The 18,794-nt window shown below is 40.4% G+C and overlaps 1 protein-coding gene across 1 annotated transcript; it reads right to left on the bottom strand.

The window, feature by feature from the left end:
• Positions 1 to 850: 850 nt before the first annotated feature.
• Positions 851 to 9,416, bottom strand: hdgfl3 (HDGF like 3). Its single transcript, XM_026293712.1, has 6 exons — positions 9,134 to 9,416; positions 8,296 to 8,372; positions 7,507 to 7,645; positions 7,106 to 7,267; positions 4,509 to 4,643; positions 851 to 3,460 (listed from the first exon to the last, which is right to left on the bottom strand). The coding sequence occupies exons 1-6, from the start codon at positions 9,215 to 9,217 to the stop codon at positions 3,434 to 3,436; spliced, it is 624 nt and encodes a 207-aa protein (XP_026149497.1). The 5' UTR covers positions 9,218 to 9,416; the 3' UTR covers positions 851 to 3,433.
• Positions 9,417 to 18,794: the final 9,378 nt, after the last annotated feature.

The following is an 18,794-nucleotide window of genomic DNA, read 5'->3' as shown; positions in this document are numbered from 1 at the left end:
CTACTTGTACTTTATATGAATATTTTTATTTTAGTTTATACTTTATTACATTTCACAGGCAAATATTTTACTTTTTAGCTACAGAATCAGAATCTAATTAATACAAAATCCATCCATCCATCATCTGTACCCGCTTATTCCTAACCAGGGTCCCAGGGCTCTGCTGGAGCCTATCCTAGCTCTCTTTGGGTGAAAGGCAGGGGTCCACCCTGGACAGGTCACCAGTCCATCACAGGGCCACATAGAGACAAACAACCTCACACACTCACACTCACTCCTATGGGCAATTTAGAGTCACCAATCAACCTGACATACATGTTTTTGGACTGTGGGAGGAAACTGGAGTACCTGGAGAAAACCCACACAAGCACAGGGAGAACATGCAAACTCCACACAGAAAGGCCCCTGATGAGTTTCTAACCAGTAATTAATCCAGTAATATAAATTAAAGCCAAATGTGCCATTGACCACTTTTACTTTTTGAAGTTGAAGTATGTTTGGCTGCTAATTCTTGTGTGCCTAATTAATATTTTAATGCATGCTTTTACTTGTGATAAAGTATTATTACATTGTGGTATTTGTACTTACTAAACTAAAATATCTGAGAACTTCTTCCACCACCGCTGTACATTCTTATGCTATATGCTCAGGAAAAATACCAGTATATTATTAGGTAGTACAGCTGATTAATACACCCTGTCCTGTGGCACCACCTTCAAGGTCTGATTTTGTCCCAGTGGTTCCATTTATCTCCATTTTTTCACCACATATCAATGTTTTTCATGGTGTAATGAGCATTACAGCCGTAATCTGCATTCCAATGAGTTTATTTAGTAAAAGTCTCCTCCATAAACAGCAAAAACATTTTACAGTAAATTACAAACTTTGAAAATGCAAAACATGTTTCAAATACAAGCATAACAAAGATTTTAATGAAATAAAAAAAAGTTTACATATAGAAGTCGCCTTAATCAGCTATCATCAAAAAATAAATAGTTCTATATCTCATGACAATAATAGTGGAAGCAAAGTAAAGGCAACTGACACAGAGTTAAAAGAGCAGTCAGGTGTCATTGTTGTACGTAAACTGGTTTGGCCTGTTCAAAATACATTATCACACCATATGTTCTTCACAATGTTTCAGATGAAAAACCATCTTCACAGCGCTGTTTCACATCAGCTTTAGACGTTGAGACAAGGCAACAGAAAAAAACATGGACTGTGGATTCTTTTTCTTTCAAGTCCATTGCATACCAACACGTGTCTGATTTCCAATGGACACTTTCATAAAAGAATGATCTGGAGTACAGTAAAGCATGCCACTATAAAAAGCTTTGAAATATACAGTGATCTATTTCACAGAGACACAGAACAGATGTATCACTTCTCCATAAAAAGATGAGCTGTTACTTAGAGCAGTCCAAGTAGAATAGTGGTCCTATATTCTACAACAAAAGTAAAATATACAGATATAGTTAATATCGAGTCACAATGTGTAACCCAATTGTGCACAACACTTCATACGTTTATCTATGTATTTCCATTCATCTTTTTCTGGTTACATAAAAGAGTAACATATAGTGTGATGATGGATAACGCCGGACAGTTAGTGAATATTCCCTCCCATAATTATCCTTGTAAAAAAGGCTATTTCAAGCTACAACTAGAGTGGTCAGTACACCGCAATACCCAACATATATCATAGACAGTAGAAGAGTATATATATATATATATATGGAGGCCTTATCAAATGCATTTGTACACAGTGACAGGTGACCATGAGTGATACATACAGATATGTATGCAAGGGCCAGTATAAATACTGATTGATGGCTATTTACACTGTGTGATTATGAAGTACTGGGAAGAACACAAGCCACCCCAACCCCTGTTTCATCTGCCCTTAAAGAGACATGATGGTATTGTGTCACATACAGAGCAGAGATGCACCAATACTGTAGTTTTATTGTGACAAAGATTTCAAGAAGTACCGTAAAAGTGATCTATTGAGCAAATATGACAAGTCATTGTTCAACAATAATCAAGGTGGAAGTAAAATCTTATTGTTTCCTAGCACAGAAATATACAGTATCTGGAGTTGGGAGGGTTGTAGATAATTGCTTGTCAGCTTTTTGGTGACAAAAAGATTAGGATTTCAGAAAGCTTTTAGAATAAAAGAGTAAAATCACACAAGACTAGATAAAGGTGAAGACAAGGCTAATGACCTCGCAACCTGTTTGTGACTTTTAGACTTTTCCCTGGATTTAATAAAATAAGGGCTAATTATTGTTTTATTAAGTTACCTATAGCGACACAGTCTTCAGGTAATATTGATAATTTAAAGCCTTTGCACCCGTGCCATTTTCCTTCTTTCTTTATATTTTATTGCCTTTTTAATAGATTTCTTTAAATAGCATGCTTGCTAAATAAACCAAAAGAAGCAGTGCTACTGTCATTAAAAAGGATTCTGTACTTATTTATTTATCATTTTTACCCAAGTTGTCTTAGCATCAGGTTTTTTCATAATTTACATTTCCATTCAGCTGTTCACCAACAGAAAATGCATTTCTGCTACTAAACATCCTCTTTCTTAAGCTGAAACGAAACACATTTGTGGTAGTTTCAAACATGCTGCACTGAGGCTTCTGAGATGCATCTCACCCACTGCCATATGTCCTGGGGCAGTCTGGCCACTGCAGCCAGTTCAGTTAGTAAATATCAGACCTTTAAATGCCATATTTAACAGAAATGAAATAAAATGTAAATCTACAAAAATGATAATTTCACCAGAAATGTAATTAAAAAATAACCCGTATAACCTGCCAACAATGCATTGGATATTTACCATTCGTTGTAATCATGTAGTTTTGCTGTGTATTTTTAAAATTTGAAAACGTTTTCTATATTTAAGCAGATTTTTACTCTGCAAGGGGTGTACCTTACAATTTTTAAAACATTTTTATTCTGACTGGGCTTTTACTATCACCCTGGTATTAAAAAGGTTTCATATAAACATAGCACAACTCCTAACTGTTGCCAATACAGCAAAATAAAAGTCTGCAAGTATTTGGTGCCCCATTAAATATCCAAACAATATACACTTACAAGCATCAAGAGACATTGATCAAAAATCTTAACCTATTTTAGACAGTTCAAGATGACAAAGGAGTTGCTTGGATTTTTGACACAGCCCTAGACATGTAGTTTGAGTTTGGAAAACTGTGTGACATAATGCCCAGTCTTACCCTGGTATCCACATGATGACTGATAGCAGTATCAGTATGGGTGCATCATTCGTACAAGAGAAGTCCAACAGAAAGGTGGAGGTGAAAATGGCAGCCAGTAGATGGTGTTGATGAGGAAATCATGTTGTAGATTCAACTTTCTAACATCTTGTCTACACAGAATGATTTCCCATTCGTGCTTTCTTCACTTAATGTTCCTCTATGAGCAGCTGGTTCTGGGGGCACAATCATAAAGAAACAGTTTGTTAGCATTATTGGCTGGATTACTAGTCATCAAATTTGATCAACGTACTAACAGTTGATCAACTAACTTAGTAGAAAGCAGAGTGACGATAGTAACTGCAGTGACAGAACATTTTGTTATTTACATATAATGTTTTGAATAACACAATGAACTAACATATTTATGAAAACATGCACACCCCGTGTGTGAACAAATAACTTAAACCTGAAATAACATATATCTGAGTGTTTTATTGTGGTGACATTAAGATAAAGTTTAATTTTGCAGGTGAAAATACATTCAAGTGTCTGTTTAAACTGGAGTATTTTAAATGATATTTACAACATATAACAGGTACTGCATGATTTCTTGATTTCTTTACAAACATTACAGTGTTTAACACGAATGAGGTGTCACTGAGAGCTTGTTTATGTCTCTGGATTAGTCTGTCTCTTGACAACATGCTCCCCCATTGCTTTTTTTTTTTAACTGCAGCCACAATTTCTGTCTCTTGTGGCCAGAAAAACACCCACTCCTTCTCTCACAGGCATCAGTTACAGTGTGTGGACTAAGTCATTTGTTTACCAAATGCATGTGTCATCAACTTCTCTCCCTCTCATAAAAAGCATCGCACAGCCACTTCCCTAAACTTTTCAATAGTAAGTACCCAAGGCTAATGCAACAGTACCAAAACCCATACAGTTTTCACTGTATGTAGATTTGAAGTAGCAGTAACCAGTGGCTTATGAAAAGTAATGTCTCATTACACTGGTTATAGCAGATGGGTTTCAGCAGCTCTTTAGTTGTACTGCAAATTCATCTTTACACAACTCTTTACAAAACTGCTTTGCAATGTTCACAAAAACAGCAGAATATTAAAATAATCTCAGAGTAGAAAAATTAGTAAGCCCCTCAAAAACAGTGAGACTTGAATCAAGGGATTACATGCACACCAATAGGGATTACATGCACACCAGTAGGGATTACATGCACACCAATAAATGATTAGGGTGATGGACATGAAGGTTTATGAATCCCACCTTACTGTCGGTGGTATTCTGGATAATGTCATTGTCGGGGTCTCCTCCCTCTGAGCCGCTCTTCTGGTCATCATCTTTCCCATCCTTCTCCAGGTCGTCCTCCCCAGATGAAATCCTCGACAGCTTGGAGGATTTCTGCCACAAACACACAGATCAGGAAGCAGAAACACTGGCTGACTGTCAGAATTTGAATGTATAACACACAGAAAATGTAAGTAGCAGCAAATCATGCCTCAAAGAGATGAAAACAATATGACTGGAATAGAACAATAACCATTCATACTATTTGGCAGTCTCAAGGTATGCGGTGTTGTGCACACAGCGATGATACATAACTAAATTCCAAACATTAATAAAAGTATTTCTGCATTAAAACGTTTTTAAATGATTACAGTGAATTAATGTGTCAGAACAAAATAATTCATGATGTACCATGTTTTCATTACACAGAAGTAAATAAACATGAACCTACTGTCACTTCCAACATAATGAAACGTTACTTCACAACATTGCACAATGCCAGACTAATGATGGATGGTTCAAAGTAGCACAACAACTCCAAGAATACTGAATAAGTCTCTCAGCCACAGACAGACCGCTTTACCATGTTGAGAAATCCAAAGCCTAAAACTGAAGCTATCTTTTCTACAAATACTGTCCAAGGATTAGTGAATGCTCAGTTGTGATGGACATATTTCACTTACAAGCAAACTGACAAGCAGACTGTAAGATGCAGCTGAAAACCCCAGACAAAGCCAGTCAGTGGACTATGAGTTATAAGTTTGTCTTTACTCAAAAAACTCTCTTTTCCTTTCTTCAAATATCTTTTATGTATGTGAACATAGATAACAATAATGCAGTCACCATTATAAAAATTACTGATTAGGCCTCTAATTATGAACTTTCATACTAAATCATTACTGATTTCAACTACCAACCCATTTTAAAGTAGTAAGGTAATGCTGTTGTACCAGCAGCACTTGTTACAGTAGTACAACCCATCCCATAAAACCATTAAAAAAAAAAAAACAAGCATCAGTCATCAAATATATATAAAAAGCTAAAAGCTTCCACAGCTCCATTTTAAAATTCAATAATTTCACCAGTGTGCACATGTGAGGGGGGCGGAGTTGAAAGGGGAGTGATGGATGGTTGATTAACGACTAGATGACCGCCCCACCCCACACCCCCCTCTTAAACACAAAGATCACATTTTATTCTTTCCTTAGCTGAGGAGAGTCCAGTTACCTCATGGACATGCACCACATGCACAGTGTTTCAGTGATGTGACAGCACACACCAACATCTGCACACCGCTCTCCAGCAGCGCCACATTCCTTCGGATGCACCACGTGCTGTGTGTAATGGGGCCCAGTTGCTAGGCAACAGTGGTTGCTAAGTGAGGAGCAGGATGTGTGTGACTTTTTCAACCTGCTTCCATTTACAGCAGCAATGGTTTATGCACTAATACAGTAACACACTGTGGCAGTGGCAGTGCTCAGCTCTGCAGCAAGTCTCCATGATTTTTTTTTTTTTTTTTTTTTCAAAAATAAAGGCAAGGTCAAATAGAAGGGAACGGCAGAAAGAAAGAAACAAATGAGTCTGGATGAATGAAACATGGAGAGATGACACGAAGTCAAGCTGCAGACCAGCGTTCGATTATCTTAACTGGAAGACTCAGTGTTTTGTTTATCAGCTGCTCACAGGTTTTAAATGTCCTTCTGGAAATATGCATCACATATGCAGTATGTTCAAGGCTAAAGCTGCATCACTTTATAGTTTTCTTACTGGCAGCAAATCCCATGAAAATTCAAAAACAAACAAACAATTTCTCTCTTTGTATATTCCGACTTCCCTTAAAAGTCTCGTCACAGTTTAACAAACAGGAATAAACATTTACATTTGCTGAGTATTTCCACAGGGACTGAGTCAAAATAAACTAGAGTCTGTCTTCGTGGTAATAAAGGAACACATCACCCAGTGCATCAGTCTGGTTATTGGACCATTAGTGCTGTGTTTTAATAGTTTTCGGATGGTCCACTATGGCACAGGGGAATAAGACAGATATACAGTTCTTCTCAGAGTGTTGGGTTTGGGAAAATATAGTATACTGAAAGCACGATACTCTGAAGTTCACGTTCCAAAAGTATCTGATTGTGTGCGCTGTTATCCATCTGGATAATTATTTACACTTAAACAGCAAAGATGCACAAGAGACATAAGATTTTTGGAGGGAGGCAAGAGAAGGCACCAAGAAGAAGGCAGGACTTTAACTTGTATTTGGGCACTGTCATTTTAAACATGTATTTACCGTTAAACATGGTTTTTCTGTGCCACAAATAATACACAGCTCATGACCTCTACTGTCCATGCTGCAAAGACTGCTTCTGAATGAATACAATCTTTTCTCTGAACTGAAAAGTTTGGGCACACTTTCTCATTCAATTCAGTGGTAAAGTGTGTGTGTCCAAACTTTTGATTGGTAGTGTACATTACTTTCAAGCTGGTTGCCATTATCTCAACATCTTCAGTGTTCCTATTATACCGGAAGTGTCATGGCTTCTGTGTTAGTATGTTCACCAGATGAAGCGAAGTACCTTGGAGGCCGCTGTCTTTTTCCGTTTTGATCCGGTCTTGTCTACCTTCAGCTTTTCCTTGTCATCTTCCTCCTCAACAGAGTCTCCCTCCTCGCCCTCGCTGCTGCCATCAGCAGTGTTTCCCCCCTCTTCTGTTTCTGACGAACTCTGTTGCTGGATGGCCTGTGTCCAAACAACAAGCAAAACTTACAGCAGAAATTACAAGTGACTATCACCTCAATTTTAAAAGCTTCCAAGTTAAGACGAATGAATTCTAACTTTCTCTGGTTTGAAAAGCCCTTTCATGTGTTGTTCTTCTGGCAAAGCAACAATGCGGCTCTGTTGAGCATCAAGCCTGTCTGGCATCTCTACTGTTTTCTCCAGTGTCTTCGCTCTGAACCACACACATCAAACTGACTGACCTGATAGCCTGTGAACTTGACTCCGGGGTTGTTCTCGATCTCCCACAGACCCTCGTTGAAACCTTTCCTCTTGTTGGACTTGCCAAATTTGTCTTTATACTCCTTGTAGGGCAGAAGATCCTTTGGGCCCAAGAATGCACTAAGGAACAGGAAGAGACATTTACTATTAAAACTACTGCTATTACTAAAACAGTCTCAATACAAAATAACTGGATATTACATTTTGCCAAAAATGTGAGCTGCTGTGTGACTTATAACCAAGACACTACGGGTATTAAACTAAAACAATAGCAAAAATCCTATTCCAAGGATTGTTAATGTTATTACTGTTTTTCTTATTGTCTTTTACAACCACAGGTGCTTTTTTGCCCAAAACATTCAAAAGTTTTCACAGATTTGATCTGCGATCAATCAGATTTCACACATGAAAAGACAAGCACAAAACTTTTTCTTTAAAATTATGAAGCAAGTTTCAAAACTGCTTTACAATAGTAAATTGCAAAATCCTTTAATTTGCTTATTTCAAATAGTTTATAACAAATTACAAATACATCCAAACTAAAGTAAGTAAAGGCGTCTTGGTCCAATCCACTTTGGCATTTTCCTGTATGTTGACTCTTTGTGTATTTTATCTATATGTCAATGTGTTTGTATGCTGGTTATAGTTTTTTTTAAACGCTGTGCTTCTATACAGGCTAGTCCAGTCCTGAAATGACATCTTGACTACTTGCTGATTCATAGGCTTGCTGCTGTCTAGAACAACATGAGTGTAGGTCCAGTGCTGCATACGTTTCATGGGTCCCAAAGAAGAAGATGGGGTACTTGTTGGCAGGTGGTTTGACAGCTCCTTCTGGAAGCTCATCAATCTGCAGGACAGGGAGAGAGAAACTGTTACTGAATATTTATTATACTCCCCCCAGTGCTGATATTTCCAGTTTTCTTTGCAGTCACCTGTTAATGTCTGACTTATGAAAGACTACAGGCCCGTGGCTGCTGTGGGCTCATATCCCATCATACATAGAAAGTAAACCTAACTAAGTATAATGGTAAAGATGCTCGCAGTAACTAGTAAGAGGTTACAAATGGAGCCTGGGTGAACAGTAACATGTTGGTCCATGTGCGCTGCTGAATTAAGGCCACTCTGCTATAGTGTAGTGCATAATATCAGTCATTAGAAATAAGACCTGTGCATGTATAGTAGTGTTGAAAAGACCCGCTACGGGTTACCTGAGGTCAACTATGGGCTCGTTTATTCCGTAGGTGACCGCTAATTGTAAACATTAGGTGAAAAACACGCATTGGGCTAATTAGTGGAAGATTAACGCGAAAAATTGGTTTACAACTCAGCCGAGAGCCGAGAGGGGAAGAAAACGTGTCGGGGAAACTAAAGGCAATGAATGTTGCGTTTTTCTCGCGTTTTAAAACGTGTATTTTTTTTACTCAACCTGGCGGAAAAACAGTAAAAGACGCGTTGGTCGGCAGCAACTAAAATACGCAGATTAAATGCGTGTGTGGAGTCAGCCCCAGCACCGTAGCATCCCCCCTGTTCCCCAGCAAAGCAGCGGCTGTATTGTGTAAATCAACCCCGCCTCCCTGCGCTCCCAGCCCGGCCGCATCCCAGACTCACCCTCGCCGGCCAGTGCGGGTATCCCTTCATCTTAGCGAAAACCAAATCTCCTGCCTTGTACTCCCGCGGCCGTGGTCGAGCCATGTCGCTGGATAAACACTGAGGTTTGAGATGACTTTAAAATCCTCGCAGTGCACCCCGGGCCCTCAACGCAGGGCTAAATTATCGAACATCAGTGTTTTTATATCAAGACTGCAGTTTACACGGAAATAAATAATTAAAAAAACGCGGAAAACGCGGCCTGGAAGGGCTATCCTCTTACGCACAAATTCAGGTGTAAACGTTTTCGAGAATGGCCCAAGTTGGACGGTGTTGAGCCGAAAAGTGGCTCCCATCGAGTGATCACGGCTGCGGGAGCGCGCATAGCCTGTTTAAAGGTGACTGGCCCAGCTGCTCTGCGCATACACAGCTGATCAAACCATAATAAAGTTAGAAAATAAACACTACGAAGGCAAGTCTTTGGAAAAGTGCAGCGGAATAATCGTGATTGTAGCCAAAGGGAGCGGTAAAGTGCGCAGTCTGCACACACAGATCCCGAACAGCTGGTTTGTTGCTGCTTCTTCTCAAGTCCTCAGTGGATCCTCAGCGGATCCTCAGTCCTCAGTGGATCCTCAGCGGATCGTAGGTGGTTCCACTTCAAACGAGTCCATGAATCTGAGCCCAAACTTACTGAACACACTGCTTATCAACAGCAGACGGTAGTTTCACTCTCAGCCTTAGATGTTTTTATGTGTACTGTTTTGGGTGAACACACCTGACCTTTCACACACACCTCACTGAGACACGTCTGTGTGAGACAGACAGTAGACAGTCGTCCATGCGCACAGGGACTGGGGTGAGAGGTTTTCTGCCCCCTCCACATCAGCCCTCAGTACAAACACATGAGCAGCGACCGATGGCGCTACTGCACGTTTCATCTCCACACAGGTGACAGGTGGATTTTCCAGGGCTGGCCACCGGAGGGAGCCGCACAGCTAAGGGGGGCCTCAGGGCCGGCACCATGACCTCAGCCGTCTTCATCCAGGTCACCTGCTGCAGGGCAGGGCCTCCAATAACAACACACACTTTACACACTGTGTAGCTCCAGAAAGTGGGGCACAAAAGTTTACAGTTATCGTCAACAGGTGTGTAAAAAGTGAAGGGTGTGAATACTAACTATGATGAAGATGTGTGTTGATTGGACAGTGAGTGAACATCAGGGGATGTGTGAGGAGCGTCTGCTCTCTCCATTGGAGACTATGAGCAATGAAGAAGCTGCCAAACTGGGAAAGAAAGAGCCAGAAAAAGAGGTAGGACGTCAGTCTGTGTGTGTCTGCCTTCGTGTGTGTGTGTGTGAGAGAGAGAGTGTGAAGCTCTTGTCAGCAAACACACAAAGAAGAAAGGGGATGTGAGTTCAACCACAAACAGGCCTGATGTACCTGAGAAGAAGTTAGAATCAAACCTCCCATGGTCAGCTTTCCTGTTACACACACATTCACACAAATTATTTGCAAATATGCAAATAATCATAATAATTTACATGTGGGTGGCAAGGTGGTGTGGTGGTTGGCACTGCTGTCTGACAGCAGTAAGGGTCTGTGTTTGAAGCCTGTTGCACCTGTTTGCATGTTCCTCTGTACTTGTGTGGGTTTTCTCCATGTACGTCCTCCCACAGTCCAAAGACATGCAGGTAATTTGCCCACAGGTATCGTTTATTTAATATTAGCCAAATGCAAATGCATTGACTACTGGGTCACTGTCCTCACACTATGGTCATCTATCAGAGAGTGAACCCCAAACCCAGGATGTATAAAGGTTTTAATAAAATAGTGTGACCCCTCTGCCACATCACCCAAACACAGTTCTCAGTGTCCCATTCCCACTGTCCTGTGTCCGTGAGTTATACCTGGTGTTTTGTCTCAGACTGTGGAAAGTTCTGTGGCATTGAGTGGAAATCAAAACAGAGTGAAATAAAAGACAAAATACACTACGTGCAGTAAATAATAAAAGAAAGATTAAACATATCCCTCACATTAGGATGTCCCAATAACTCTGGGACATCCTACTCCTTACAGACAAAACCCTTAATGATCAAGCTCCTTAGTTCCTTAAAGATCTGACAGAGCACTTGGCTTTTAAAAGGCAGGTCTACTTGTGGTCCCTACAATTTCCAAAAGTTGAATGGGTGCCTTTAACTGTCGAACTCCCAGTCTGGGTAGAGTAAAAAGGGCAAAACTTGCCTCAGTATTGGAGTAGAAAGTAACGTGTTCGTGTGAGGTCCAGGCACCCCGAGGTGAACGTCGGTGCAGTACTTGAGTAAATGTAGTTAGTTTCAGCACATGATGTCTGGATGTAATGTAAAAGTATCAGCACTGTGACTGAAACAGTTTCCTGCTCCACAGCATGAAGAAACTCAATAACAAATTCATTTAGAAAGTCCCTGCTCTTTGTGAAACGATGTGATAGAATATTCTGATCCAGTTATTGATCAGCAGCCCTGCACACATCATGTGACTAGTTAGACAACAGCACCATCTGTTGGATTTTATCTGAATAGCTCCGTTCATGAGAAACAGCTGTTTTCAGTCCAAACTTCAACATAAAGTTCGTTTTCAACTTTTCCATATAAAACTGCAGATTTGATTTCATGTAAATTAATTGGACCTCGGGACTTATCTTGTTGACATGTGATGGTTTTATTGAATCCCTGGCAAACATTTTTCTGCTCAGATGTTTAGACCAACAAAGATGCAGGTGGAACCTGTCGCAGTGTGAGATAGATCATGAAGGAAGCTGCTGCTGTGCCATCTGTTCTGAGCAGCTGAAACACAGGTATCCTTCCTGCTGCTGTGTTATCAATAAATCAATACACGAGACAGCATCTTGCTGTTGCTGCTGACTCATCCATAACATCCTCACTGCTGTTTCTGTGTCTGCCTGAATGTCTGATGCCAAAGTGTAACTCTATCTGTTAGTGGAGGTACCAGGGAAGTGTTGACATGATCAGATTAATTGCGATGCTCCAACGCAGGCGTTACTTCAGGCTGTACATTTTGGACTGCTTGTGCATCAGCATCCACATTTTGATGCAAATATAATGTTGGTTCTGTGTCTTCTGTCTGCCTGGTTTCACTCCCAAGGGGAAACGTGTGGCCTGGTGAGGTCAAACTCTGTGTTTCATGTCCTTCAGATGCTTTCAGTTCCCCATGTGAAGTGTTGCATCATTGATGCTGGGATACGTCGAGTGGTGCCGTGGTAAATGCCAGGACTGTAGAAATCTAAGCTGCAACAAATCTACATCTCTGCTTGTCATACCAGCTGTTTTCAGCTGGTATGACTCTGGTATACTCTGGTATACTCTGGTATACCAGCTGGTATGACTCGTATTTATTGTGAAGGAGATCAGGTTTGTTACCTGATCTCCTTCACAATAAAAGTACCTAATTAGTTTAGATTTAAAAAAAAAAAAAACTAAAACCTTCAGCCTTTTGGACACATGGCTGCATAAGTAAGTGATGCAGTGATCACTGTACATGAACAATTATGATATGCATGTCTGTATGTGTTTAATGAACTTACAGGCCCATGTTATTTTATCAAAGGTGGCTGAGGAGGGAGAATAATGAGAATGATGTTAATGTTAATGACAGATAATGGGAAAGAAACCAGCCTGAATTATTGATTTTATTTTCATTTGTATCATCACTGAGGGATTGGTACTGCTGTGTTGCACTATTTTCTGGTGAGACACCAGAATGTGATTGCGATATTCGTATGAATACTTTTGAATACACACCTGTAGGATCACTTGTAAATAGATTTTCCTAGACATGTTGATACATTTGTGTTTTTATTTCTTCACAGGTATTTGTTAAGGCTGTTTCACTCTGATCTGAGATATTTGTGTTTAAACAAGTCTTCCAGAAGATGGCGGCAAAAAACAAGCCCTTCTTCACATGTAAGTAAGATGAAACATGTAAAATATCATTCATGCTATGTTTAAAGATGAATCGTACTTAACTGGTGTAATACGTATGTATAAGTAGTAAGAAATGTCCATGTCATTTGTCCGTACGGTTGGTTGGAAAGAAAAACAATTCATGTCTTTCTACTAAACGAGTACCATTACAGCCAACGCATTTTAGTGTGTGAGCCTGTAGCTCTGAGCCTTTGCAGAGCAGTTTGTACTGTGGGTGGCAGCAAAGGAAAGGCCAAATGCAGGACTGCTTGTCCCACAGCAGCTCACATGGTTCTCATCTGTCTCCTGCAGATGTTTGTGCACTGCTGAGCCAGTGTCATGTACTTTGGTTTCCTGATGTATTTCAACATTTTCAAACCATTAGTCTAAAATGACAAACTGCCTTCTCTCCAGCCTTTTGTCCGAATGAACCCACTTATTCTTATATTCATGTCTCTCAGCTGCCACACCTTGACAACAGGTGGCCAGTTGGGAAGAAAGGTTCAAATAACTGTCGGATCTCCAGAACTATCTTCAAATATCTATCGCCAGATCAGGTTTGTCAGCTAAATAGCGTGACCACGGTATTTATCATGTCCTTGAAGTTATGTTAAATTCAGAAGTGCTGTAAAACTTTGTTTTTAACTCACAGTTACTGCTGTTCACTGGTGCACAAAACCCAGATAAATCTGGCTTATATGGCTGCCAGTAGTACACTGTCAACTCCCATGATCCTAAATAGCCATAGTCATAACAATGCCTGCGACCAGCCACAGCACTTCACAGCCATAAAGCCCCCCTGGCATGCTCGATTTATCATACATTTCGCACTTTCACACTGTCCACAAAAAGACCTTCACGTGGCATTAGTGTTAGTTTGTGAAGAGGCCCTCTGACACCCAGCCTGATGCACCTTCCACGGCTCGCATTCAAGCCCAACCTGAAGGGAGAGGCGCAAGCTGAAGACCCCAGCACACAAATGTGGGCAATTTGGTTTGCGGCTGACACCCGGCGTTCTGAATAAATGATCTAAATGCTCGCCAGAGATTGTTTTGCCACTGCCGCCCCTCAGCGATGACACAAGGGGGGGGGCAACACACCCCCTGTGGCTCTGTGATGGCCAGTCAGGATGAATATGAGGAAATGAGGCAGACATCCAGTAAATAATAGTTGCCATTGTGCCCCTCAGCAAGCGGCAGGGCCGGGGGTGGGCTGAATGGGGGAGGGAGGGCTCCTCATGATATGCCAGGCCCTGACATGGCACCCAGACCCAGAGCTGTCACCCCTGCGGAAACATCACCCTCGCCTCCACAATTTGTGCACTTAACACTTCAGTTGGCACATGACAGGTGCTTATTTCCCTGCACTGGCTTTTCCCCCTCGCAGTGATGCCTCTGAGCCCAGGGCACACACGGCATCTGGTATGGGTGTCTGTCTATGATGCTGCTCGCTTTAAAAGTGTGTGACTACACCAGTGATACTTTTCACATCCGTTCACACTGCATTTGCAGCCCACTGAGCATCGCTTCAATGTGCTGGAACATGTGTGTTCATGTATATATGTGACTGAGGGACAGAGGTGTCCGCACAGACGCTGAGAAACCCTTCACTCTAAGTCCAATATCAGATCTCTGTCCTAATGGGGATCTGTATTTTGGAGAAGTTCACAAGACACAGCTTGTACAAATTAAAGAAAGGCTTAGGATGAATACGCAAGAAAGAAAATCATCCCACTCTGTGTTTCTGTGACACTGTCTCCATTTTCCAGGCCTTCAAACTGCTAAAATCAAAATGAAAAGCTGGTTTGGTTTAGATTTTCAGTGCATGAAAATCAGCATATGCAGTGCTTATTGTTTTCATTGGCAGCTAAATGTGAGTGCACATTGGTTTTCTGGGGTCTGGGACTGTTTTCAATGTTTATTGTTATTTTAATTTTTTTTTAGCCTTTTGCCTTAATTAGAATCAAAACCAGGAACATTAAGTCAGTGTGTTGTGAACTCAGCCAGTAGTCACTAGATGCCTTTTCATCTCATCTCATTAAGCAAAATATTCCACAGCAGGTGTGATTTCACATGCTCACATTTGTGAAGGAAATAAGACAAAGAGGGATATGAACTAAACTTGCTAGAAATTCCCATCAAAAGCACATTATTCATGATCTCAATTTTCTGTTTACTTGCTTAGTGATGTAACTGAACCAGGTTACTGTAAATTTGATTTACATGACATCCAGCTAAATACCTGATACTGGGCTGTTTTAAGACATAGCACACACATGTTCTCCAGATGTCATGACAAAATGCATTGTTTGTACCTGCCCATCTGAATGACACATATTAATGTTTGAATTTTATTATATAAGCTTTCAACCAAAGAGGGCAGCAAAGCTGTGCTTTCAGCCAAGTTACGTTACTCATTGGTTTGGTAAAGGTTTAAAACTGTGTCAGAGTCTGAGAAAAACATAATGCTTGGAGCAAATAAACTCTGTTAATGTCTGGAAACAACTCTTGTCATGGTTGAAAAAACACTGACTCTTGGTAGGAAATGGTAAGTGAACAGCTGTCACCCATGTCAGAGTCTGATGTTTTATTGTTACACTATGTTTTCCTTTGCTCATGACAGACAACAGTCACAATTCCTCTGGTCAATGTTTCTGCGACTTGAACATAAACATATGTTACTGCCCATTTGCTAAAACGACAGATGCTGTAACTTGGGACAGTCTCATTACACATCTGGAAAGCAATGCAGCAAAAAAAAAACAAAAAAACAATACAAAAAAAAAAAAACACCTGTAGTGGAAGAAATATTCAGATACTTAAGTATAACTAGTAATACTATAATGTCCATAAGTACTCACCATGCAAAATGGCCTCCTTTAGAGTTTTAAATACACTGCCCTCATGGTCCTGAAAGACATTATATTTTTGGCTCATGTGCACATAATATATTATCTTGTCCTTCAAGATAAAAAAAGAAAATCCCAGACTAAGGGGGATCCCTGTTGCTAACATCCCCATTTGTTTTGTTATGGAATGAGCCACAATGTTATCATTACTATTAATTACTTCATGGAGTCTGGTGTGTAAATCCCAGCATAGGTTGTCACAGCTCCAACTCCAGTTGAGATACATCTAATCATTTTGGACACTCTTGCTGCTATACTGTCAGGCATTTCTGTGTTCTGCTGCTGAATTTGAAGCACTGGTTGAAAAGGAGAGACCTTTGGAGCTACAAGGATGTATTCATCCTCCAAATCTAAATGTGAAGAACAGGCGTTAAAGGGACTATTTTTGGCAGCTCAGAACCACTCCGCAGACTTTTAAATGCTTTTATTTTTTTTATTTGTATAAAGAATTGAGACCTCCAGCCTCTCCATGACCCTAGATGTACCAGGATTAGCAAAAGATAATGATTAATGAAAGGATGAATGATGTGGGTATTTAACTATTTAAAACTGTAGATAGATAGATTTTCTTCTCCAGGACTTTGATTTTTGAGCTCCAGTTTGTCGGTGGGCTGCTGTTTATGTTGCTTTTATCAGCATTTGTTCATATTATAAAGAATGCTGTTACTGTGACATTTAATATGTTTTTAGTACTTACTGTACAGTTTGTTTATGTGTGTGGGTGCACACTGTGTTATTTATTGCTCAGTGTAATAATACACTATTGTTTTTTTCTGACTTGTAAAGGATCATGGGAATCATCGAGCTAAGAATGGAGGCAGCTACTCAATTACACCTACATGCTGAAATATTCTAAAATAAAAATATATCTTGTTACTACTGCTCAGAGTTCACAGGTGTACTATTAGGCCTCCACTTCATTTTCATTGATTAGTTACCTCTGTGACACGAGCCTCATATACCACAGTAGTCTTTCAGTGCCGAAACGGGGTGGCTCACCATTCACTTAAAATTGTTTTATTGCAACTGTAAACAGTAGAGCTGCTGTTGCAGAAGTATCTGAGAATACACCTTTGTTGCAGTGGCGCTGAGCTGTTTGGCCTTGAACGTACCCGCTCTCCCCAGTGTTATAAATAATTGAATGTCCTGTTGAGACTGTCTCTTACCTTGGCGCCCTAAATGACTTTCCTGGATATTGTAATCACACTTGTCATGTTTAAGTCCTTTACTTCTTGTAGTCAAAGTCACGGTTTCATCCTTCAGTCTCAAATCCCATGGCTAAGGTTGACAATTCAGAAACAGAAGTGGGACTACTCCACTTTTTGTCCTTGTCAATCATGAGGAATCTGACTCTTTTCCTGCAGGCCAGAGTCAAGACTGCAGGGAGCGATTGTCAGGTGGCATTACTGTCCCACTAACACTGCTAAAAGCTAGCTTTTTTACATTACAAAAAAATTGTTGATACATTATTTAACACAGACATCACATGCAATTTCTAGGAGGATGTGGAGTTTTAAAATATTTGGTTGCAGCCAGGACTCCTGGGTGATTGGACGTAAGGAGATGCAGCAAGACTGTTTATGTCTCTCCCTCACATACAACTACACACTACACACCTGTATCCCTAAAAAAATGAAAATTCAAATCCCTCATCATAATAGATTCCTCACCACTATGTGCCTGACTTCACCTAACACCTGTGGGCCGTTTATAATGGTACTTTGTGATACTTCACCATTACTGCATTCTGGTGTTATTCTGGCTGTTCTGAAAGTCTGTAAAAAAAACTAAAGCCATTAATGTGACAGTGTAGTCCATTTATCAACACTTTCTGATTTCTCTGCTTTCTATCTGAGCCTGGTAGTTCCTCCTGAAGACGAAACTTAAATCTTTAAAAAGAAGTCATAAGGTGTTTTTTTTTTTTTTTTATAGCTTACGAAATTTTTTTGTGAAACGGTCAATCTGCAGTTTTTAGCAAACGTAAATCCAAATGAAGGAAATGGTGCATGTGCTAATCTGAGACTTTTGACCACAGATGGATACAGGTCTGGTGCCGTAGCCGGATGGTGAATGTCGAAGATGCAGGAAGGCAATCTCACTTGGAGGTGGTGAGAAAAATGTATTTACTGCACAAGATGATTTCACACTTAATGCTGATGTTTATAGCCAGAGTTATTTACATCACCAACATTAAGCACATGCATTTTAAAAAGACAGAAAGCTGTCACAGGTTCATCTCTGTTAGCGGTGTCTTCCCACCAAGGGTCAGAGATTTTACTGTTACACCGGAAGGTTCTAAAGTCCTTTGGAGTGAATAATTACATACATACTGCAGCCTGATATTAATCCTAATTTTAAAATTCATTTACAACTAATCCTGATTGTAATCCTAACCTTAAATGTCATAATCACCACCTGTGGAAAGACAACTAGCTCAGATGCTCTGGCGATTTTCAGAAATCTGTTGAGAAAACTGTTACACAGGTTAGAAGAAAAAGATCACCCACACACACTGAGCGAAAGAGTGTGTTCTGGCATAAATGAACTAGTTTTGTCCACCTCCTCCATGCTGTTACAAGTAGAGAGAGAGAGGCCAGCTGTGAGCGATAGCCAGGTGGCCCCAGTCCCCAAACCCTCCCACCACATCAGCCCACTGCTGGCCTGATTGGCATTAATTGGCAGGTGGTGGGGGTTCAAGTGGGAACGGAGGATGGGGGAGTTGAAGGGTAACGAAAAGAAACTGAGAAAATAAGTGAAAGCGAGAGAGAGAGGCTACTGAAGCTGTAGGATATGTGATTCAACAGGACAAATGTGGT

The sequence above is a fragment of the Mastacembelus armatus genome, chromosome 3 (genome assembly GCF_900324485.2).
Source record: "Mastacembelus armatus chromosome 3, fMasArm1.2, whole genome shotgun sequence".
NCBI lineage: Eukaryota > Metazoa > Chordata > Actinopteri > Synbranchiformes > Mastacembelidae > Mastacembelus > Mastacembelus armatus.
Note: the sequence above shows the minus strand (reverse complement) of the source record. Positions and strands in the feature narration are given on the sequence as shown.

What these genes read in the sequence shown, in the direction of transcription:
- hdgfl3 (XM_026293712.1), bottom strand. Translation starts at nt 9,217, where the DNA reads ATGGCTCGACCACGGCCGCGGGAGTACAAGGCAGGAGATTTGGTTTTC. An exon ending in TTCTTTGGGACCCATGAAAC is followed by an intron (nt 7,646 to 8,295) that starts GTATGCAGCACT and finishes CCTGTTCCTTAG; the next exon opens with TGCATTCTTGGGCCCAAAGG. An exon ending in AAAAGACAGCGGCCTCCAAG is followed by an intron (nt 4,644 to 7,105) that starts GTACTTCGCTTC and finishes TGTTTGTGGCAG; the next exon opens with AAATCCTCCAAGCTGTCGAG.